This window comes from Eurypyga helias, unplaced genomic scaffold, assembly GCF_000690775.1.
Source record: "Eurypyga helias isolate BGI_N326 unplaced genomic scaffold, ASM69077v1 scaffold23849, whole genome shotgun sequence".
NCBI classification, from domain to species: Eukaryota; Metazoa; Chordata; class Aves; order Eurypygiformes; family Eurypygidae; genus Eurypyga; species Eurypyga helias.
In genome coordinates, this window is record NW_010271966.1 from 21,028 (window position 1) to 43,640 (window position 22,613).

At 52.5% G+C, this 22,613-nt stretch overlaps 2 protein-coding genes across 2 annotated transcripts in view; one reads left to right on the plus strand and one right to left on the minus strand.

Annotated features, from left to right (window-relative positions):
• Positions 1 to 4,727, minus strand: part of LOC104515122 (putative E3 ubiquitin-protein ligase SH3RF2) — a gene marked incomplete at its 3' end in the record, with an annotated part of 24,968 nt that extends 20,241 nt beyond the window's left edge. The window contains exon 1 of the mRNA XM_010158978.1: positions 4,356 to 4,727. Coding sequence (XP_010157280.1) covers positions 4,356 to 4,727 — 372 coding nt within the window. The remainder of the gene's footprint in view (positions 1 to 4,355) is intronic.
• Positions 4,728 to 15,184: 10,457 nt separating this feature from the next.
• On the plus strand, positions 15,185 to 18,589 carry GRXCR2 (glutaredoxin, cysteine rich 2; the record flags this gene model as incomplete). The annotated part of the gene is made up of 2 exons (XM_010158979.1): positions 15,185 to 15,529; positions 18,374 to 18,589. Coding segments are annotated over exons 1-2 (561 nt in total), but the record flags the coding sequence as incomplete, so codon positions are not given.
• Between the last annotated feature and the right edge of the window lie 4,024 nt (positions 18,590 to 22,613).

Genomic DNA, 22,613 nt, shown 5'->3' on the forward strand with positions numbered 1-22,613 from the left:
GGGGTCTCCCCAGAGCTGGAGGCAGAACTGCAGGGGGGTCTCCCCAGAGTGGAGCAGAGGGGGAGAATCCCCTCCCTCGCCCCCCTGGCCACGCTGCTCTGGATCCAGCCCAGGATATGGTGCCTATACGTCTTTTGGGGTGTGTATTGTCAGGCAACCTATATTGAGGTGACCTCACTCCCCCTTGGTGGTAGATACAAGGGCAGAAACTACACGCGAAGGAGCCGTACGGCGGTGCTGCTGCATGAGCTGCAAGCCAGCACTGCAGAAACAATTCCTCAGGTCACGCTCAGCATTGTTTGGAATGAGTTAAACCCTGCTGGGATGTAGCTATGGAGCAGAAGTGGGGCAAACCCTTTCTCCCAGAATGTCATGAGGCCATGCAGAATTTATAGCTAAATAAAGGGGCTGCATTTCCAGGTGAGGGGCCCTGTGGCACCAGCAGCCACCACCCACAGCAGCTGCTGGGCGAGAGGATGCTCGCCCTCTCCGGTGGGAAAGGAGCCGGTGCCCCCTCTGAAGGCAGAGCCAATGCGCCTGTGCAGAGTCCCCGAGTGTGTTCAGGCGATGTGACACGCGTGACGAGGTCATTACTGCCACTGCACGGGAGCTGCTGGGCGTTTTTTGGGGTGCTGGGTGGGTGGCTATGCACAGTGAGCGCATCGGGAGCCGTGTTTGCCCCCGCTGGGTGCAAACATCAACGTTGCTTTGCGGAAGGTTTCAGTAAGATCCAGCAGCCCAAGTCCTGTCTGTCAAACTCAGCGAGGGGTTGGAGATGTTTCTGGAGGAGAAGAAAATACCAAGACACAGCTCTATATATAGACGTCCGTGTGAAGGTGGCGACGTTGGAGTGTGGTGTATTTTTATCCCAATAGAGGTGTTATCTGTCTATCTCCCGTGAAATGCTGGAGGGGGGTGTTACAGCACTCAGTTCATGCAGAGAAAATAGCCAAAGTCGCAGTTACATCTGTGTGGTCTGTGTTTTCCAAAGGCAAGCTGTCATGCTCGGAATTTTTCTCCTCTGGCTCGCTGCCCTGTATTTGTTGCATGACAAAGTTCATCATCCAAGTAGCTGTTTAGTGGCCTGGATGGATTTTTGTTGTGTGTAAGGTGTTTAGGTCTGCTACTCATCAGAGGAGTACGGGAGTTTTGTGTGTACCTCAGCACACAGGATCGTTCTGTTCTCTCACCGGCGGCAAAGCCGCTCACGCTGGGGCTGAAGCCAGATAAGAAGGATGCTTCAGCACAAGACATAACCACATCTGGCACATGCCAGGGGCGGCTCCTAAGAGTTCAAAGGCTTCAGCGTGGATTATTTACGCATTCACCTCCTAGCAAATCCTTTTATTCTTGAATTCCAGACAGCTTATTAGGTGGAGATCCTGAAAATCCAAAGTCTTGTCCTCTCTGCATAGATGTTAAAGATCTTAAAACCTGGCCAGTGTCCCGGGAGCAGCTACGGGGCAGTGCTGGTGGCCTCTGTGCCACGTTGCTGAGCAGCTGCTCCCACAGGCACAGCCCCGGCGTGGATACGCGTGTCCGTGTGCTCAAACCCAGCATGTGCCCACCCTCCGAGAGCGTGTAGGAAGCGGATCCCAAAGTGATTTCAGTGTTAGCAAATGGGAAATACTTTGGGATGGGCTGTGACTAGAACATTGCCTGTTTCTAAGGTCCGGCCCTGTGAAATTCCAGGCAGCAAAGCGAACACAGCATTACTGCTAACTCAGCAGCTCTGCTGAGGGCTGCTCGCGCATCCCTCCCGGCATGATACGGTCCTTGGCTTGCTTGCTGATGCGGACATTGATTTTACTTTTTTGGCTTCAAAGATACTCGTGAGGACGAAGAGCAAGAAACTGGCAAGGAAACATCTCTGCTGAGAAGAGAAACTTTGCTCAAACTTGTGATTTTCTCTGCCCATGGAGCAAAAGAAGCTTATGTATGGAACGCCTTTTTTTTGGTAAAAATGAAATGTGTCCTGCATGCTGCTTTTGACGGCGTGTCTAGCTGCGGCGCGGCATGGTGCACGTGCTTTTTATCTGCTCCGTAGCACAAGTGGTGTAGGGTATTAGTGGTAATTAGCAATCCATGCAGATTGGGGCAGCCCTTCTTAGGAGAGCACGCACCTTCTGCCGCAGCTGCAAACGAATACCGCGTTGAAGAGCACCGGGAGGGCTACCATGGTGGGATTACCCGTGGCGGAGCAGGATCGCACGGTAGCTGTGTTGACAGAAAGCCTCTGCTCTGCGGTTCAAATCATTCGGAGGCCTCTGCTCTCACCGATTACTTCAGTGAACACGCTGAAACTCAAGCACTCCACGCTGTGGGGAGGTGACAAGCCATCCTTACTGCTGCCTTCTCTCTGCACCGCGCAGGCCCTTCCAAACGAGTCCTTGCTACTCCTGGTAGCGGGTGCCAGCTCCACGGAGGGTCCATGGGCATTAGTATCCCACTGGAGCAGCTGAAGTAACGTGTGGTCCCGTCTGCGTCTACTTAAAACCACCAAACCCAAAACATGACTAATACGGTTCCCTCTTCACCTTGCAGCCGAGGTTTCCAAAGTGCTTTATAATTAATTAACTCATTAAGTCTAAGAGCATTTCAGTGTAATGTGTTTTTATACCTCTCCATCCAGAGGCACAGGGGCTCGGGGGCTCTCAGTGCTGCGTCCCAGCACGGCGGGGGCCAGCCCGCACTCGCAGCCCTCCCACCCGGCACTTGTAGCCCTGCCGAATGCCCAGAGTTTGGTCTTAAAATGCTTCAGGAAGCTGCAAACAGATGGATGTTGCCATCATGTACTATCAGCAACAAGTTTCTGCCTGTCCTGAGAACTGAAGAAGTGTGAGAGGTGTGAGGGAGCAGAAAAGCAGACGAGCGTACTTGTGCTTTGTACCTGGGTTGGGGAGTCCCATTGGAGGAGCTGCACACCTTCTCCCTTTCAGCTGAAATGCTGCTGCCGGGACAGCGGCTGAAAAACGCCGCTGCCTGGTGGTTCGTACCTCGCACCAAAGGCACTGGCACCGGTGTTGGACCAATAGCTGGTCCAACACTGGCCCAGCGGCTGCAGACTAAGGACCACGGTCGCCCCCCCGCTCTGCTCTCCCACCTGGCCACCACTCACCTGGCGGGTGCTGCAGATGGGGGATGGCCCCCAGCACCATGGCACAGCATGGCCCAGCGCCTTTGGGGACTGAGCTACGCTTCACCCAAGCTAAGACGTAATTTCTGGCTGCTGGGATTGATGCCTGAGATGTGGCTGGCCTCTTCCAGGCCAGCTTTCCCACACTGCCCGCTCCCAGGAAAGGACCACAGGGCCACACCGCCATGCTTTTCAGTGGGAAAACCAGAGAGAGGAGCTCCTGAGAGATGTCTGGTTTTGATGTGTGATCCAAGATGACTTATCCACACCACAGAGATTCCCTGGGATACGCACACCAGCTTGTACCCATAGGACACAGGGACCTCGACAGCCCCACAGCAACGCCCGCACGTATGTACCTCTGTAGCACTCAGGCGAGACAACCTACTCGCTGTCTGCCTGAGCGTATAGCTCTGCAACTCTGAAAAATCCTCGGAGATTTAACAGTTTGAGTCAAGCTTTTGAATGTTTGTGTGAACAGGTTTGTGGAGACATTGTACAGAATAGCTCAGGTGGGAGAAATGGAAATCCAGGAATATAACGCAGGAAAGGTGAAGTCGCACGTCAGTCTCTACCTCAAATCCGGTCTGAGCCAAGCTCCCTTAACAGGTCCAATATCACATCCTCATTATTGTACAAAAAGCTTTTGTACTGGTAAGAAGATGACAGAAGCAACTTGCAATTTTAAAATCAGCCTAGTAAATCACCCCTGGATAAAGTTAGTAAGCTGAGTTTAATATTTGTCAATAGCGAACCTCAAAGTATTCTGCCAGGGCCATAAACTTCATTAGGTACTCTCCTTTTTTAATGCCATGGGAAATACCCTTCTCCACCTCCAACAGCTACAGCTTTGCAATTACTGGTTTAATTGCTATCAGTCAAAACAGTGCATTGCCTGAAAGTTGAAGCCCCTGAAAGGCCCCCCCAATGGTCAGGAAGCACCTGGAAAGTCCTGGGGAAAAGAGCTGCTGTGAAGTTTTTGCAAGGAAAAGGGCAAGCTGGGTTTTCCTCAGCCTGGGAGTCAATGCAGTTACTGTTGGGATGAGCTCGGAATAGTCAAATACCACAAGGAAACAGCAGCCGGATTTGCAAATGCAACGACCTCTCCTACTTCAAATATTGCTGCAGTACTGCTAACAGGAAACTTGCACAGCTCTTGGCACATGAGAATAAGCTTTCTATGCTGACCGACAGAGTAAAGAACGTGGAGCCTCCTTACCCCGTCCATGTGGATCCTGGGATTTATCGCCAGCCGGTGCTGATGAAGTTGCAACCCCCTGGGGACTCTCCTGACGGAGGCGGGGGATGACAGGACCCCCGACCTCTGGATCGAGCCAAACCTGGTAACATTCTGTCCGCACCTGACTCCATCCAGGAGGCGGATGAGGAGCAGGTTGGAGGGCAGCTGCTCGATGCTGCAGAGCACCAGGGTCCGGCACTCGGGGCACCTGAGCTCCTTCTGGGATTTCAGGATCCTCTGCAGACAGGGCTTGCAGAAAGTGTGCTGGCAAGGTAGCACCTTTGCGGTGGCATCGAGCTTTTCAAAGCACACAGGACACTCCAACAGGTCCAGGAGAGCTAAATCATCCATCTTCAGTGCAGGGCTTTGTCACAAGCGGAGCTGGAGCCATCCACACGCCGCATCCACCGGAGCAGGCTAAGAACCGCACCAAAATCCTGGGCTCATACAGCTATCCTGCACGGAGGGAGAGGGAGGAGGGAAAAAAGAGCAGAACTTGACTGCTGGAGTATGTAATCCATCCCACCTACATTGCAAGGCAGTGCCTCACCAGCCAATTTGCAAATGCACACTTTGCGCTCGCATCCAAGTTTGCAGTGAGTCACTTGTGACTCAGTACGAGCGAGGGGATGGCGCCGGGGCTGTCGCCAGAGGCAGGAGCCCCAGGACCTGCTGGCCAGGCAGACGGATCCCGTAGCTCCAGCTGGCTGCCCGCTGCCGGCCGGGGCACGCGGGCTGCAGGACCTCAGCCCGCTCAGCCTTGCTCACGGCCGTGCAGAGGTGTCGTTAACGCTCCCTGCTCTGCGGATCATAACCGACACGACGGGAAAGAATTCCCCAGCTCAGGAGATGAGAGTCCCTGATAAATATCTGACTGGACCTGTTTACGCCCGGCGCTGGCTGAGAGCAGCCGCTCGCTGCCCACATCCCTCGCACACCCACACGCCGCCTCGATTTGCAGCTCGGGCCCGATTAAGCTCGCTCTCTACCCGTTTTGACAGCAGTTCTATAAAAAGTCCTTCAAACACAAACACTCGGAGGTCCCTGGCAGAGACGGGAGGCGTGAGGCACTGCCATCCTCGCCCGCTGTGCTGCCTCGGCTCTCTGAAGCAACCCAAGACGATTATTCCTCCCACAGCCTGAAGTCACTCAACCTGTTCCGCTCTCCCGGCGCTGCACGCTGGCAATGTTCAAGTCCGGACTCGCAGCAGCTGCGTGGCCCTGCAGCGCCCATGGGACACCCCGCGCCCACCGGAGGGGCTGAAGGGATGCTCCATGCCTGACGGAGGGGCAAAGGGGACCCTTCATGCAGGGAGCTGCTGCGGTGGCTGCTGGGGTGGGCTGCGTGTGCCAGGTCTGGCATCTGGAGCTCAAAATGGGGAGCAGCTGCTCCAGCTGCTCATTCCTATGGATGCTCAACTCAACAGCAATGGGACATGAGGGAAAACCTAGAGCATGTGTTTGGTAGCGAGGCTGGGGCCGACTTCTCATGCAACTTCCAGGACTGTCACCGCGTGCTCCAGCAGCCCCCGGCCACTCCTGCTCCCGGGCTGGGGGCAGTGGGCTCTGGGCTGGGGCCGGTGGGGCACTGGTCGTGGCAGGGGGAGGCCAGGGGACATTTCACTGTACCTGCCATTTGCGTTCACTTTATCAGCCGGATTCCTGTCTCGTGGTCAGCCGTGCTCCCCCGTGTTCCCTAACAAGGGAGCAGAAGCTGTAGTGAAGATCCAAGACCTTTGTCCAGCCGAGTCTCAGCCATGTGTTTACAACCTACGCACAAATATTAGAGGAGACTGTAAACCTGCAGGGACAATTCCTCCTTGTCCTCTCGCAGGTAACGCCATCAGACTGCACGCAGGCCCTTTCCTCAGCAGGACTCGTTCAGAAGTCCGGCGTGGAATTGGCCCACGTGGTGCCTTTTCCGAAGTCCTTCCCCACAGCGCACGGTTTTGTCAAAACAAGCTATTTATTTTTTTTTAGACGGTGGCCATTTGGATAAATGGAACTGTTGACAAACATCTCCAGGATAATGCAAGGAACCAGTGACCTCACTCCGTTTCATCTCAGGTTTCCTTGTGCTTTGGTGTTGCTTTGTAGTCTGATGCTGGTTTGTGCTGCAACAGAGTGCAGTTTTAACGAGCGATGCTGCAAGCATCATCGCATCTTCCGGTGGTTTTAAACTCAATGCGTGACACAACAAGGTGTCAAAACAAAGGTGTGAAGGTTCTTTTTTACATATTCTTCCCTATTTGTGCTCTGTGATTAAGACTCATGCTGTGTTTTCATCTGATTAGAAAGGAAACAGAGTTCTGAAGTATCTTGCAGCGGGCAAGGGGTGGAAGCGAAGCTGACGGGCTGGTTTTGCGCACGCCAGTTAACGCTCACCTCCAACTGGCTCTGTTTTGTGAGCACTTCAGTCTTCCCGGCCCTTCAAGGCCAGCCAGCCGTAGCTGTACTCCCAAAACAACGGGTGGGACTGTGGCTCTGCAGGGAAGAAGCGTGGGCATTTTGCAGCACATGGTGTCTGGCCAATTCCCAAGCAAAATCAGCACCCGGACACCTCGTGGGGCACCTCGGAAGGTCCCTGGCTGGGGGAGCCAGTGGTGCTGAGCACACTCAGGGGGTCTGGGGGGATCTGGGTGGTCTGGAGGGACGTGTGCCTGCAGGGTGGCCAGTCCAAGGCAGTGGCTGCTCTCCGTGCTCCCAGGGGGGCTCTTCTAGGGCAGTGTGCCACATCCGAGGATGCCAGTGGTGCTAATTCCCTCTGAGGCTGACAGAACTCCCTGCCCAGGGCACGCAGGCTGCCCATCGCCCAGCCAGGGACAGGGGCTTTTTCCAATCAGGAGTTTCTGGTTTGCCCGATACAGCACAGCGAGGCTCTGATCTTGATTGCCGTCTCCGGGTTCTGCTGCCATAGAAAACGCAGGGATGCTAACACTTTGCATTTATGTAACACTTTAAATCTTCAAAGCGCTCTCCAAATGCTAATTGACCTGTGGAACACCCCTTGGGCTAAGTATCACCCCCACTTTACATGGAGAAAAGCAGGAGATGAGGCCACACAGCATATCAATGTCCAATTTGGGACTGGGGTGTGAGGCTTTCCTGCTTCTCCACTTAGCACTCAGACCATCCCATTGAACTTCATTATCTGCCACCGGCTCTCCCTTGTAATTGGGGTTAAAAAATAAAGACAGAGCTAGAAAGCTGCTAGTCCTTCCGTTTCATTTACAGAGTGTCTGTTTGATGCCGACGTTGTAATTAACTCCAGGCTGGATGCAGCGGGTGCCGGGTCTGGACTGTCGCTGGAGAAGGCTCCTGCCCCGGCACGGCCGCACGTCGCCTGCTGCCGCCCCGGTCCTGCTGGGCTCCTGGAGCCCCTACCAGCGGAGGGATGCCCTGCTGCGAAGGGGTGACACTGCTGAAACAGGGATTCCTGGAGTCTTTTAATCAATGTGGTTTATCAGGAAGCTGGAAATTGGGAAATGACATTGAGAGTGGAAATATTGGCTGCACTCGTGTCTCCTTGGGGGGCTGCATCCATCGGCTTCCCCCACCTCCAAAGGGGAGGGGAGTGGGAAAGGAGCTCAAGTGGTCCCCCACCCAAACAGCAAACACGCTTTGTCCCCATGTCCCGCAGGAGCTGTGCTGGCCAGCGAGCACTTCTGTCCGCCCGGACACGCCAACGCCTGGCAGGAACTCCTCCACGCGCTCCCCCGAGGAGAAGGCTCGCTGCCTTCAGCACACAGAGGGGAACCCTCACCCCTGGGACCAGGGGCTTACGGCTGAGTTTCTGGCTGCCGACTCTCGAGGCTGGGCAAGACGTGCCGTGGCGAGCAGCGTTGGCTTTGCTCTCTCAGGGTGGTCACGGCAAGAGCCTTGTGAGACCCTTTGTCTCCTACTCCCCTCGTGACAAACCTGGGAGAAAAATTGGAGAGAGTCCTGTGTTTGCCTGAGTGTGTGCAGCAACTCCCCCGCTTTAACCACCCACTCGGGGGGGGGAGTTTCCAGCGCTGGTGAGAAAGTACTGCCTTTCCCCAGCTTTGAACTGCCCGTTGGAACACTGTTGGCCATTGCCAGTTCTGGTGGTTATGAGACACTGACATATAAACAACCTTTGCATTTAATAACTTCAGATCACGAAGAACTCCATTAAATTGGGTATAATTACCGGGGGGGAAAACCAGAGGTGGGGTGCCTCCTCAAGGTCAGAGCAGCCGTCAGTGGCAGGGAGCCTACATTCATCCCGTAACCCTGCGGTCAGCTCTGCCTCCATGGCCTGGCTGACCAGGATGCATCCTTGCCACATGGAAGCTGATTTCCTCACTCTCCTCGGGCTGCCTGGGCTGTTACCAGGAGCCAGGGCATTGCTCTGGGAGGTGGAAAACTCGTTTCACACCTATCAAATGGTTTTTGTGGTGAAGGGCAATGAGACCTGGGCAAGCCCCAGCGCTGCAAAGCAATGTGTGGGCACTGTGGGGCATTGCTAAGGGTCTGCTCTGTCAAACCCAAGAGGTTTCCTTTGGCCCACTGGGACAACTCCCACGGAGCCCTGTGCCCCTTGGTCTCCTGGCTGAACCCACGGACGCATTGAGCATCTCTGCCTCCGCTCTTTCCAGGGGCTGCTCCGGTGGGACTGGTGCAGCTCCAGGATGCCACGTCCCTCCCCCAGCTGGTGGCCCACCTGTGTGAGAGGCTCCCCAGGGGTACCCTGAGGCAGCAGCTGGGGGGAGCTCTCATTTTTGGGTCCCTCTGGGCTCTCTGCCGTAAATAACAACAGGAATAGTGTGCGCAAGTGAGAGGAGCTTCTCTCTGTTCCCCCTTGCCTTGTGTGCTCTGGAGCTGTCCTCATCCTTCATCCCACCACGCAACGCCCTGCCAGGGCGGCCGACCCTGTGGGCGTCAGGGAGCCCGTGCAGCACCGGGCACTGGTTAAACAACCGCTACAGCATGGACAGGGAGCGGGTGTGCTTGGGGAGAGTGTGGCCATGGCACTGCTTCCCGAGGGGGCTACAAAACACCTCTGCCACGCTGCATCTCGCCAGTGGATGCCACCCGCCTCCTCCTCCGGGGAAGAGGGACCTTTCGGGCTGTTTTTAGCTCCTGGAGGGCAGGGAGAGGGGGTGCCTCTTACAGGCTGCTACGAATTATAGATCTGAAGTAAACAGCTTGTCCTCCTACCCACCCACAAACACAGTGCCTGGCGCTGCTGCTGAAGGGGGGCGAATGGCAGGTCCTGCCTGTGCCTCGGGACCAGGAGGGCCAGGACAGGGAGCGGTGCTCCCCCCGGCTCGGGGTCGCTGGCTCTGGTGCTCAGTGCCATGGTGAATTCGGAGAAGGCCGCACAGTTGGTAAACTCGCGGCGTTTGCTTGGAGACGTAATTTGGCCAGCGTGAATCCGCAGGGATGTTCTCAAACCCTTCACTGCATCCCAGTGCAGCCAGCGGCCACTGCTCCCACCGCCTCGCTCCTCACCCTGCGGAGGAGCACTCGGCAGCGACAAAGGAGCGGCAGCTGGACATTCTTTCCCCTTGGTAGCTCTGTTGGGCATGGATCAGTGGAGGGATAAATGTCAAACACTAAGAAACTGTCTGCACTTATGTAAGGAGAGGTTTAGAGCTGCTTATTAACCCTATGGAGAGTCACAGGCGTGTTTTGCCCGTAACAGCCTTGTGCAGTTTTGCTGTTGGGTAACACGAAGGCTTCAGCCGATTCTGAAGGAGCTGGAGCCGAGCGCTGCCTATCCCAAAATAGAGAAGTATTTTTAAATTAAATTTATTCACTGATTTTCCTTAAGACAGATTGTTATGTGTTTGTTGATGTGTCATTAGAAGTAGCAGGCGGTGGAGCTGGGCTGAGCAGCATCGAGAGGATGGGCACTGTCCCCCCTGCACCCTGGGCGGTCACCACCACCTCCTCCTCCCGCTGCACGGAGGGATTTGGTCCCACCTCAACAGGGGACCGGAGGTGGTCGGAGCTGACACCAGGCTCGTGAGATTTGGGGCCAGACCCAGCACAGGCTTTGGCACCCCTGAGTTGGCAGCTGCGAGGCCTGAGCTGGGTCAGTGGGTCCCGAGTGGGTGCAGCTGCACCCAGAGGGTGACACAGCCACCCCCCTTGAGGACTGGCACCCCGAATGCCGCCTGCGTTGGTGCCGGGGCTCCAAGGGAGACAAGAGCCACGTGTCAGGCTGCTGCAGGGCTGGTGCTGCTGTTTCCTCCTGGAAAGGGAAGGGCACTGGGCAGCCCCGGCTCAGGTAACCCCAGTTCGGACCTTCAGCTGCCTGTGAGGCTGTGGCCCCCCCAGTGCCCCGGGTGCCCCAAAGCCGGGTGGGTTGTAGGGGTTGTGCTGCCAGCCCCTGCTCCATGCTCCGGCCATGGCTTTGTCTCTGCTTCCTGGTACCTTCATCCTTTCTTCCCTACAGTGCAGTGAAGGGCCACGGAACACCAGGCACTAAATCCGGCTCCACTGGGGTTTGCCCAATACGGGCTGAATCTGCAGGGATGCAAGTTTCGGTTTTTAGGACAAGAAATATGGGGTTTGGAGTAGGAATAGAGCACCAGCCTGACAGGCTCTGAGCATCGCAGCTGTTCTTCACATGGCTCTGACGACATAAAGTGCCAGGCTTCACTTACCTAATTAAACACCATGCGAACAGCCCCGCTGCTCCCAGTGATCCATCACCTTTGAGTATTCCCAGGTGCTTCCAGCCGACCCCGAGTGCTGCAGCCCAGAGCAGGACCCGCAGCACCTGGCAGAGCCAACCAGGGTATAAATACAGCTGCTCAGAAGGCTCTGGGTCTGGAGGGGCTGGTTGTGGTACAGGCTGAGGGGGGTGTGGAGGGGTAAGTAATGCATCTCTGCTTTGTGGAATTAAGGAGGAATTGGTTCAGCTGTTTGCTGCTTCTTTGAACACAGTGAGTTGGGGGGGCTGGCAGTCTGACTTGGCCCCTCCAACAGCTCCTGCTTGCAGAGTGATGCTCCTTGGGGGGAGGTCTGGGGAGCTGGACCCAGGCTGCTCGTGAGCCCAGAGAAGGGGAGAGCAGGGGAAAGGATTGGTGGGGCCAGGGCCCTTGCTGTAGTTACTCTATGCTGGCAGACCAGTCTGTAGCTGTCTGGGAGCTGTATCTCAGCCATGCATAGACCAGTGTTCTGTATGTGGGGTGGTGCCTAACCAAGAGCATCCCTTTGCCTCCTGTGACTCCTCTCCCCAGCTGCCGTCCTGCTGCTCTGTCTGCCCAGCTCATGTGTGTTTCTCTGAGCCCCAGTTCCAGGCTGTGCTGTAGCTCCTGGGAGGAGCCAAGGGAGGTTTGTTTCTGTCAGTAGAACTCAACACTTGGGAATTTCCCTCTTTGAAGTGCTTTTTCCTGGTTTTTGTTTCTTTGTGAGTTCCAAGATTTTTATGCTTACTTAGGACTCTTACCTGCCCATGTGAGTCTCTGGGGCGAAGGTGGGTGCTCAGTGAGCTGGCTTTCATCCGGGCGCCCGCACGCTGGTGCTGGTTGTCTTCCACTCCCACTGACTTCAGCCTCCAGGAATGCGCGGCGGGCCCTGCCTTGCGCCAGCGAGACAGACAGCAGAACCAGCCCGTCTGAGCTTGGCTTCCTAGCAAAGCGGAGTCTTACAGACTTGCAGTGTATGCAGAGGGTGTATGAGTGGCTCTGGGCACCCTCATGCCTTGTGAATCCAGCTCAGCACAGAGTAAAAGCATCCAGGATTTTAAATATCCTGTGACCTCTGTGAAAGGAGGAGGCTGAGCACTAAAGAAGGAACCTTGTTAGCCCCTGCGTGAAGAGACTTCACATCGGATTTCAAATCTCATTAGATGCTCCTCTGCTTCCTTCCTATCTGATCCATGACCTCCAGCCCTTCTTTGTGGCCCCCCCGATGCTGGCTTGGACCCTTTTTGTCCCTTCCCCACAGACTCTGCTTTAAGGTGCCGCGTGTGCTCAGAACAACATGAGCAGTGGGGCTGGGCTGCAGCTGGACTCATGATGCTCTTCCCCAAGGATTCGTTGCCTACCCTGTGCTCTCGGGAGCAGGAGGGTTGTAGTCCTTGCTCTAAGGAAGCACAATGCAACATTTTTTGGCCAAATTTGCCTTGGCAGTGTTACCGTCCAGCTCGCCGCCCTTCTTGGCTGCAGTAGATCTAAACCAACATGTTGTGCTCCTTAGGGCGAGCACTGTATCTGTTCTGCAGAGCCTCCAGCACGCTTCCAGCAGTCGCTTCCTATTTCCTGACATGGGGAGGAGGGTGAAGAGAGGCCCCCCGCTTGAAAGACAGCTGTCATTACAGTAGAGGGGGAAGAGTCTGGAGTAAAACACATGGCAGTGAGGATCATGAAACTCTGATTTCAGTGTTGTATGCACAAGGGTAATTGCTGTATTTTTGGTAATGCTCGTGCTAGCCGTGGGGACAAGCTCACGCTGACACGAGAGCAGCTGAGTGCTGCTGTGCCAGCAGGGCTGTAGAGCAGGTGCCAGGCTCCCTACAGCCCATCCATCCTTCACCCCTTGCTCAGCTGGGAGCTGAGACCCCAGCATGCCGTAATGCTCCTTGCCCAGAGCTGGGCAGGTACAGCTTTGGGGACAGCCAAAATGCCACCCGCAAAGTCCCTGTGTGGGACACTTGATGTGGAGACGTTGGCCTGGGCTGTTCACAACAGCTGAGAAATGCAAAAGGGCTGTTCAGAAATCTTCTCTTTGCAAGATTTATCTGCACAGGGACATGAAAAGAAGCACATACATATCCGAGTGAGGACTTGCTGTGCACCAAGCCCAATGAGCATCCTGTGTGTGCCGACCTTGTGTTCACACGGGAACGTGGCGGTGGGACTGTGCGTGAGCTGCTGAGGCAGGTTGAATTTCCCCCTGCCTGCAGCCACCGGCTGCTCGCCGAAACGGCAGAGGAGGGATGCTGCTACTGTGAAATGCCAGGGCAGCTCTGCTGTGTTTTGACAGCACCTGTAAGTAACTGTGAGGCCGGGAAGTCGCTTTGCTTGTCTCGCAAGTGCAGATCGTGGCGGTGGTGTTCGCGCCGTGTTCTCTCATTGCCGCTTTGAACTGCCTTTCCTGTTCGATTGTTCTGGTAATCAGAAGAAAATGAACTCCAATTAAGGTATCTTACAAAGCGTGATTTGTGTCAAGTTAAGGCTGCTGGTGTACCTTGGAACGAGCTGAGGCCTGATTCACACAGGACTTGCGAGAGAAAGGGGTGGATCAAACTTGTCAAGTAAATGCAGCAAGAGCCGAGTTGGATTCATGCAAATCAAGGTTTTCATATGATGTGAGATCCTCCTGTTTGAGATAGGATGGGAGACTGACAGGAACATGGTAATAGTGTTTGGGAAATGGAAAGGGCGTATCCGTGGCTGTGTGTTTACCCAGGCGTGTTCATGCATGCTCCCTTGGCAGGATACGCATCTTCTGCGGGTACTTACCAGGAGGCTTCCAGCAGCCCAAGGAACCTGCAAGGGCAACATCTGCCACGACAGAAACCATGTCCAAGCCACATGAAGATGCTTGGGTTGGTTGGAAGGTCTGTATTGTGTTTTGTAAGTATGCAGCCTTCTAAACTAGTATTTCGTGAGCAAAATTTCACTAAAAATCAATCTATTGAGAGCATTAAGCTTTAAAAGCTCTGGTTCTGAATCAGAGGAATATAGCCTTGGCAGGATGTAGGCAGAAAGCTTAGTTTAAGTGCCACTCAAGGAAACTGCCTTCAATAGTGGAAATTTACTGAAATCTTGGAACCTGAGAGATTTTAACTCCTGTTGTGGGTACTTGACACAAGTAGGCATCAGGAGACATTTAGAACCAAGACAGCAGTTATGCTGTTGATGCATTTTGTGCTAACATACTCATTTTGGGGTGATGGCAGGGGTCTCTAAGGGTGGGCTCTCATGGGAAGGTGACCTGGCTCGCTGCTGTTGGGGTGGAGGGCTGGGTGAGCCTCGAGGAATTCAAGTCCCTTGGTTGTATGTGACTAAGGCTGGCTGCAACCAGCACCCTGCATGGACCTGCCCCACGCTGATGTCCCTCCCGTTCCTGGGTAACCCAGGCCCCATCCCCTTCTGCAAACCCCTGCCTTGACTGCTGGCACAGAAAAGGGCCCGATCAGGGCACGGGACTGCAGAGGAGCCTCTCGGGAGATGACTGGCACTTAAAAATGAAAAGCAAACCCAGGATGGTCAAAAGGCCCTGAAAGGCAGCAAGAATTACAAATAGGGCTTGAAGGCTAAAGACGGAGAAAAATCTTAATTAGATCTTCCCCGACCTGTAGAGGAGCACACTCGGACTGAAATGAAACGGAGCTTTGCACTTGCGGGGTTTCAGAGCAAGAATGGCCGAGGAATTATTCACATTTGCTATTTGTGAAGCTGTATTGCTTTTTCCGTGAACTTGTCTTTTTAGCTTCTCACCTTGTCAGAAAACTGTGAAAAGCTGCTGGGATGGTGTATTTGGGGTAGTTCTTATCACAGCACACAGCAGAAACATTTCCATGGTTTCAGAACATGGGCAGAGTTTCCTATTTAATCCTGTCCTCCCCAAGTTAACTCCTTGCCTCTTGTGGTAAGCCAGCCAGCCTCCATTCACCAGCCTGCCTTGTGTTTCACTACCATCGCTATTTTCTCTTTGTGAGCATCTATCAATATTTAATAGTGGTGTCAGTTCTGCTGTAAGATGAGAGGAGCTACTAGAAACTTGAATTATACATGGTGTGGCTGGGGGAAGCTGGGGAGAGTTTTCTTTTGGATCCAAAGCTCTTGGAGTTGATCCTCGGGGACCTGCAGCTTGAAATCCTAATAATGGACGAGCACCAGAAGAAACTCAATCAGCGGCATGAGGGAAGGCCCCGCAAAGTGAGGTTCAGAATATCCTCCGCTTACAGTGGTCGGGTGCTAAAACAAGTCTATGAAGACGGGCAGGAACTTGAGCCCCCGGCCAAAGAGCACTCACGGCGTTTTCTCTGCCACGGCTTTGAGCCAGGGGACCCCTTTTGCGGGGCTGGGGAAAGGCCAGAAAGCAGGTTCTGCCTGCCAGCCAAGCTGACTGCCCAACGGATCAGCATATTCAAAGAGGACACGAAATACAGCCTCGCCAGTAACTCCCCGCTGCTGGGTGACTGCCAGTCAAGCGATGGTCCCTGCAGGGTAAGTCAAGTCCAGCCTGGGGCTGCCGAGCGGTTTGGAGACCAGTTCAGACTAAACCATTCCTATAGCAATATGGCAACAGGAACCTCAAGCTGGAGCCTCGTTCGTGCAGAACTCGGGTTTTCTCAGTCCAGGGTTTTAAAAGGGTGATTGCAGCTCCTCAGCCTTTATCCCACAAATTCTGTGTCCCGCTTGCTCTGCAAATGGCAGGAGCCACATGTTTTGCAGCAGCGCAGTCGGCGAGCGGACAGCATCTGCTCGCTGTGCTCCACCTTCTCACTGATTTGCATCTGTCCGCTTTGTAGAATAAGGCACATTTCCATGTATATCAATATCTATACATAGTCATCCCAATGCATCTAAAGCAGTCAAGTGTAAGGGGGGTATTATCTTAATTAGTTTTATTTTAAACATGAAAGTTGCATGACTTGAGCTGGCAAAAAGGTTAGTGCCACTGGCAGCGTGCCAGCGAGCTCCGAGTGAGGCACCCACGTCCCCTGGCAAGTCAGAATCACCTTAGGCGACTTTGAAAAGCCCAGCTTAGTTTCACTGGGCATTTTGTCAACATATAATTAATGCCCTTGATAGAGAAGGGTCTCTTTGGACCGAATAGAAAAACCCAGTACATGCGTGAGATAGGTTAAATTGATTAATACACAGGGATTATGTTCACTTTCTTACCCTGTGGAATTAGATTTATGTATCTTTTACTGGTATTTGGTTTTATCAAACATAGATCCACCAGCTAAGCAATTCAAACACCAATGCTGGCACGTTGGCACTGTGGATAACACAGCCGTGTCCCACTCCACTCAACAGAGCACGTTACGTTGGTGTCATCAGCTGACTCGGGGAGACTCGAGGTGAGGCTGCTTGGAGAAACGAGGGTAAAAAGGAAGATGATGTGAGGTGAGCTGGCTGGCTGAGCCAGCCTCTTCAGCTCCAGCTCAGAGTGCCCAACCGGCAGCTGGGGCCAGCAGGCAGGTCAGCCCGCTGCCCAGCCCCCCGACCCCGGCCGGCGGTGACTGCTTGCTGGTGGTGCCTCAACCGCTGCCGAAAGGTCAAGCACTGGGTCTGTCTCCGGAGAAACACGAGGTCGCTCGAGTACACAACTGCTGCCACGTGATGGAGGTTGTGTCGTCACCCGGCGTGCTCTCTGGGTTATTTATGTCACTCTGGCACCTGCATGACTGAAGCGCTTTAAAAAGTGTAAAATGCTTTTTATGGCCTTGGTTTGAATACGTTAAAGGCCTATTAATTCTTGGTGCTAATCGGAGTTGCAGGTAGGAACCCTGGGTGGCTGATATTTGAACTGTATTTAGTTGACACCCTGGGCACCTAGCGTAACTGAAAATACCCAACCATGGTGAATCTCTCCTGCCTAAAGACAGAGCACTGATGTGATCTTATCCATACCATTAATTTATTCAGCATTCCTGGGTAACATGCATCTCCATTCCCACTTCACCTAACCATAAAGACCTTGAGTAATCGCGCTATCCAGTACCAGTTTTGTATCACCACACATTTGGTAGTTGGAGACGCCGTGTCTGCGTAACAAATACACTGCTTCTGAAGCCTTCTGTGAAGGGTGGGGGCTTGCACACATTTGTGGAGACGCTGTGTCTGCGTAACAAATACACTGCTTCTGAAGCCTTCTGTGAAGGGTGGGGGCTTGGGTCACCTGCCTCCCCTCCATGCTTCTCCCATTGAGAAGATTGAGATGGGTTACCAGGAGGTCCATTGGCCAGGGTGTTTTCTTAGAACATCTCCTTTTGCACCGCTGCTTGACGCAGACACCAAAGCAGTGAAACGGGACTGTGTAGAGCAACAGGGCACGGTAACTGCCCTGCGATGCTGAGTGCAAAGGGGAAATGGGCCCAGGTAAGGAAACTCTGCTTTTGGAGAAGTGTTTGACCACACCCAGTTCAGCTTTAAAACCATTAGAAAGGAATAAGAAGCATGCCCAGAGATGGTTGCTTAGACTGGCTGCTTGCTGCCAGGAACACGATTTACCATTAGATAATGACTTTTATCATCTGACCCTTTTGCCAGCATTAACAACTTAGAACAGCTTGCTTTTAAATCTGAAAAACCCCATCAAAGGCTGTAGAATAGGTCACAACCATGGGGAACGTCTACTTCTGGCTAAAACCATGAAACCTCCTCTCCCTCAACTACTCAAACTTCAAAGAAATGCAGGTCAGTCCTCAGTGCAGAGGTTGCTTTTCCATGAATGCCGACACCACCGCTCTTAGAATTGTAATGGCTTTAAACTGGAAGAGGGAGATTGAGATGGGGCAGCAGGAAGGAATTCTTCCCGGAGAGGGAGGGGAGGCACTGGGACAGGTTGCCCAGAGAAGCTGTGGATGCCCCATCCCTGGAAGTGTCCAAGGCCAGGCTGGATGAGGCTTGGAACAACCTGGTCTAGTGGAAGGTGTCCCTGCCCATGGCAGGGGGTGGCACTGGGGGGCTTTAAGTTTCTTTCCAACCCAAACTGTTCTATGATTCTATAAATCATGCCTTCTTTTTTTCTTGTGTAGGGGTTGGAATGAGAATTTACATCCCAGAAAGCTTTCCTCACCCAGGGAAACATCCATCCAGAACACAGTGTTAAAGGCAGGCTCCTAAGATCTGACCCGATGTCTTGGTCTGATCCCAAAGCCCATTAGGGCCATCTCTCCATTGCTGTTCTGCTCGGGGGGCGGACGGGAGCTGGCTTGTGCCGCAGAGCCAGCCGAGCCAATGACTGGGCAGAGGGGATGTTCTTCTGGAAGCCCAGGGATCACCCGTGTTTGTAGAGTGTATTTATACAGGTGAAACACTGATACAATCCTTCTACAGGCTTCCCCAATTCTAGATTTTGGCAAGATCATCATCTACACTAATAACCTGAAAATCATCCGTGCACCGATGGACCAGAAAGAGCTCATGAGAAGAATCATCCAGACTGAGGGAATAAATGACTGGGCCTTCATATACCGAGAAAGGAAAGAAAGATTTGGTGATGGACATAAAAAAGATGTGGAAAAAAAGGCTGCTTGTAACCAATATGTGCAGGTAAGAGCAAATGGAAAGTGCTTTTTTTCCCCCTAAGGCTTTTGGGGTCTTACAGCCCTGCTCAGACCACTGAGTATTCCCACCCAAGCCCCATCCATATGAAGTGCTCCATCTGTATCAGACACTTAACTATATTTGGATTAAAAGCATCACTTCGTTCCATTTTCCACTCGGGGATAACCCATCAGCGCTGCACTGCAGTGTGTGCTCTGGGACAGCTGTTCTGTTTCCAGATGCTCCCGTCTCCCACTTGATTCTTCCCCTGGAGATCACTGATGCTTATGTAGCTTGGCTTAGGTCCATTCTTCGTCATCATCTCCCAGTGGAATAGGAGCAGGCCGGAGTTTCTCCAGCCTGACAAGGCTAGATGCAGCTGTTCTGTGGTTGAGACTGCTGGAGGCTAAAATTCCAATATCAGCTGAATTAAGATTGTGCCTTTCACTTGTTTTCTCACGGGTTAGTCTTTGTTGGTCAGCATCCCAATTAGTCTGACCATAATTTGATCCCACAAAACATAATGTTGTTGTGCAGGGCAAATATGACGCATTACAGTTTGGCAGATCTGAGACCGACCTGTGCTGAGTGCAGGTTGCCTTGGTCCTTCTGCACCCACGAGCCTTGCCTGGGGCTCGCTTGCACAAAGACCCATGAAAACAGCCCTGAGAAACTAGGAATTTTGACCTTTGTCAGTTTTGAAATAAACTTGATTTTCGAGAAGAGGGCTTTAACATAAAAGCCAAGACTCATCCCATCTGCTGGCAGAAACCAATCTGAGTCACCAAAAAATCACTCCTGGCCTTTGGGGGAATATATGTGGAAAAGATCCTCCATAAGGCAATGGATTGCCTTCCTCCAGTCCCTCTCACGGGAGAAGCACGCTTTGGAGAAGGACAGCAACTCCTGGAAGGCATTGTTCTAGAGAAGGCTGCTAATCTTGGAAGAACTCAGCAAGGTAGTTCTGTTCTCCTTGATGTTTGGGAACAGTAGGTAAAACTCAAAGGTCCTAAAGCTGATCTTTTTTAGAATAATTTTGGACTTTCTGTGCACTGGTATTATGAAAATTCATTTAAAGATGTCCAAACCACAGGAAGCTTATTATTCTGAGAAGTCAGTTTGGACTATCAAATTAATAAACAGACACACAAAGTGTGTCTGGCACCAACTCCCCGTGTCCCAGTTAAAACCTCGTTCTGTAGTGCTGTGTGAAGTAGAACCACTGCACAGGGATGAGGCAGGACTCTCATCCTGACATCAAAAAATGAACCTACGCCGTGCCGCGTTCTTCCAGACGCAGATACTTAATCATTCCTGGGCTCTGTGGAAGCAATGAATTTTAAGATGGATTTGAAAGAGGCGGTCTGGCATCCTGGGAGAGGGTTGCAGACACGAGGCACAGCTTGAAAGAAGCTGCACATGTTGGTGATGAGGGATTCGGGGGAAAGGGCGAGGAGAAACGCTTAAGAAATGAAGTGTGGCTCGAAAGTGAGGATGCAGAGCTGAGTGTATGGGATAAGAAATGGCAGGAGGCTGGTGGAGCTACACAGACCCTCGCAGGAGAAAGATGAACTGGGAAGAATTGTTACAACCCCAGTCACATTAACTTCCCATTTTCTAGAAGTATCCACAAATTGCTCCCAAATATACAGGAGCCCTTTTCTTGAAGTTCTTGCTGTAGAGAATTGAATGTTATTGGCAGAACAGCAAAAATCACTTAAAAGAGCAGAAAACAGAATTTCCCTCTTTCAAGTGTGTTACTTTCGTGTCTGCCACCCAGTAACAGACTTCTCTGACATTGTCTCTTTCAGGAAGGAGATGCTGGACGCGGTTGTTCCCGGTGCAAAGGGTCAGGCTCTGCTCCTTGCTCGCGGTGCCACGGAAGCAAGTTTTCAATGCTGGCAAACCGCTTCAGAGAGTCCTACAAGGCTCTCCGCTGCCCGGCTTGCAACGAAAGTGGCCTGCAGCCCTGCCAGGTCTGTGCTGCCTGATGAGGAGCCCTGTCCCTGCAGCAGGCCACCAGCACACCGGCACGTGGTGTGGGAAACTTGGAATTATTTAAGCTTCCGGCAGCCTCACTATAATGACAAGTTTTTGGAAGATGGGAAAGGTGTGTTATCTCACCGTCCAGGTGAACATTCAGCACCTCTGCTACCGACTGTCCCTCGTCTGCTACACACACCTCCCTCCCTCTTGAAGTTATACCTGTGTGAATGTCCCTGGCATCAGGAGCTCAGCCTAACTCTGCAGGCGCTGTGCCTCCGTCAGGTATCCGGTGTCCGGCACAGCCAGGTCCCGACCCCCCCAGCACCCCACTAACATTAGAAGTAGCAGAAGGAGGTGCAGTTTGGGCATGTCGTAACGCGTCGGGGTGTGCAGTCTGTGTTAGGACAGCAGCAGAGCGGAGCCTCCCCTGGGCTTCAGCTTGCTGAACGATTGAAAATTGCGCTGTTTTTTTGCGCTCTACTCGCCCAGCACTGTCACCAGCAGTCCTCAGGGTTTTGCCGATTCTTACATCTGCTGTAGCTGTCACAGTGATTTCTTTGGGATCTGACTTAGGGGAAGAAATTGAAAACCCTTCCCAAACCTGGAGCTATTAAAAATGTACAATAATTTATTATTATAAATAAGAGTTATTAAGTTTTTAGCCTACTTAGGAGGAAGTGCTGAACTAAAATTCCCCTGTACGCTGCTCAGCACTTTTCAGGATCAGGTTGGTGGTGAGCAGGACTTCTGTTGCTTAATATTAATCCCATGTTGTAATCTGCAGAAGGTAAACTCTAATTAGTTGAGGCGAAGCAATGAGGCAGAGACTTTGCAGGCTGCCACTGGTGGCACAGAACACAGGGGCTTCAAGGGGTTGAGCTGAACAGGGGAAATGGTATTTTTTCCCCAAAGCATTAACTTATTACATTTTATATTCACAAGTCATGTTAATGCATCCTTAACTCATATATTACCTATGAGATTCCGATGAGTTAAGAGGCTGCTCACACGTTCTTCATGCTGAGGTTGCAAGCCTAGGCAGGGAAATTTATGGCCAAGTTTCTGTTTTCCTACGGTAGGATATAAGATTTCTCTACACTACTTCAGTGATTAGAAATAATGCTGTTGTAGCTCTTAGACTTCCATACGTCTCCCACTGAAATTGTTCAGTGGGTACCGAGGGTTTATTATTAAAAAAAAAAAAAGCATAAATCTATAGCAGATACTTGATTGGCTTCATTTATCATATCGGGATCCACAACATGAAAAACGTAGTCCTGGGGGTATTTTTCATTCAGGGCAGACGAGACCTCACAAATCAGAACCTGTTGTCAAGCAGATCGCTCCCCCCACATCTGACCTCCTTATCTCAGTTTGTTGGGCTTGTTTGAAAGTTTGCTGGTTAAGACAAGGAAAAAAAAAGCTACCAGGCAAAATTGTTACCTGATAGTTAATGTTTACAATAAAATGAGGTACAAACGTGCATTTATAAAATCAATATTTATTGTTCTTCGGTAATTACGATGTTTCTCAACCACTGGTACTCCTCCTGTCTGCGTCAGCTATTCCCGTTCATCCCCACATGTCAGCGGGCGATGCTGCCAGCGAGGAGCCGTGCTCTGCCCTTCTTTAGTCTGGAGTCCCTCAGGCCCCATGCCCAGAGCTCTGGGGACCCCCAGGACGTGTCCTTGCGCAGCGTTAGGGCTGGGGTCCTGCAAGCCCCATCTCCAGAGCTCTGGGGACCCCAGGACATGTTCCTGCATAGCGTTAGGGCTGGGGTCCCACAAGCCCCATCCCCAGAGCTCTGGGGACACCCAGGACATGTCCCTGCGCAGCGTTAGGGCCGGGCTGAGCCACATGGTCAGAGCTGGGTGAGTTTGCTCCCCAGACTTCAAATTATCTCAGTTTATTTTGATAATACACTGACTTGACTTCTCTAATAACTTGAAACAGAGGTTGGCGCTTTCCTACAGCAGCATGGCGAGGCTGCTGTTAGGGCAAGGGGTTCCTTGAAGACACTGCTGGGTTTATCATAGAATCACAG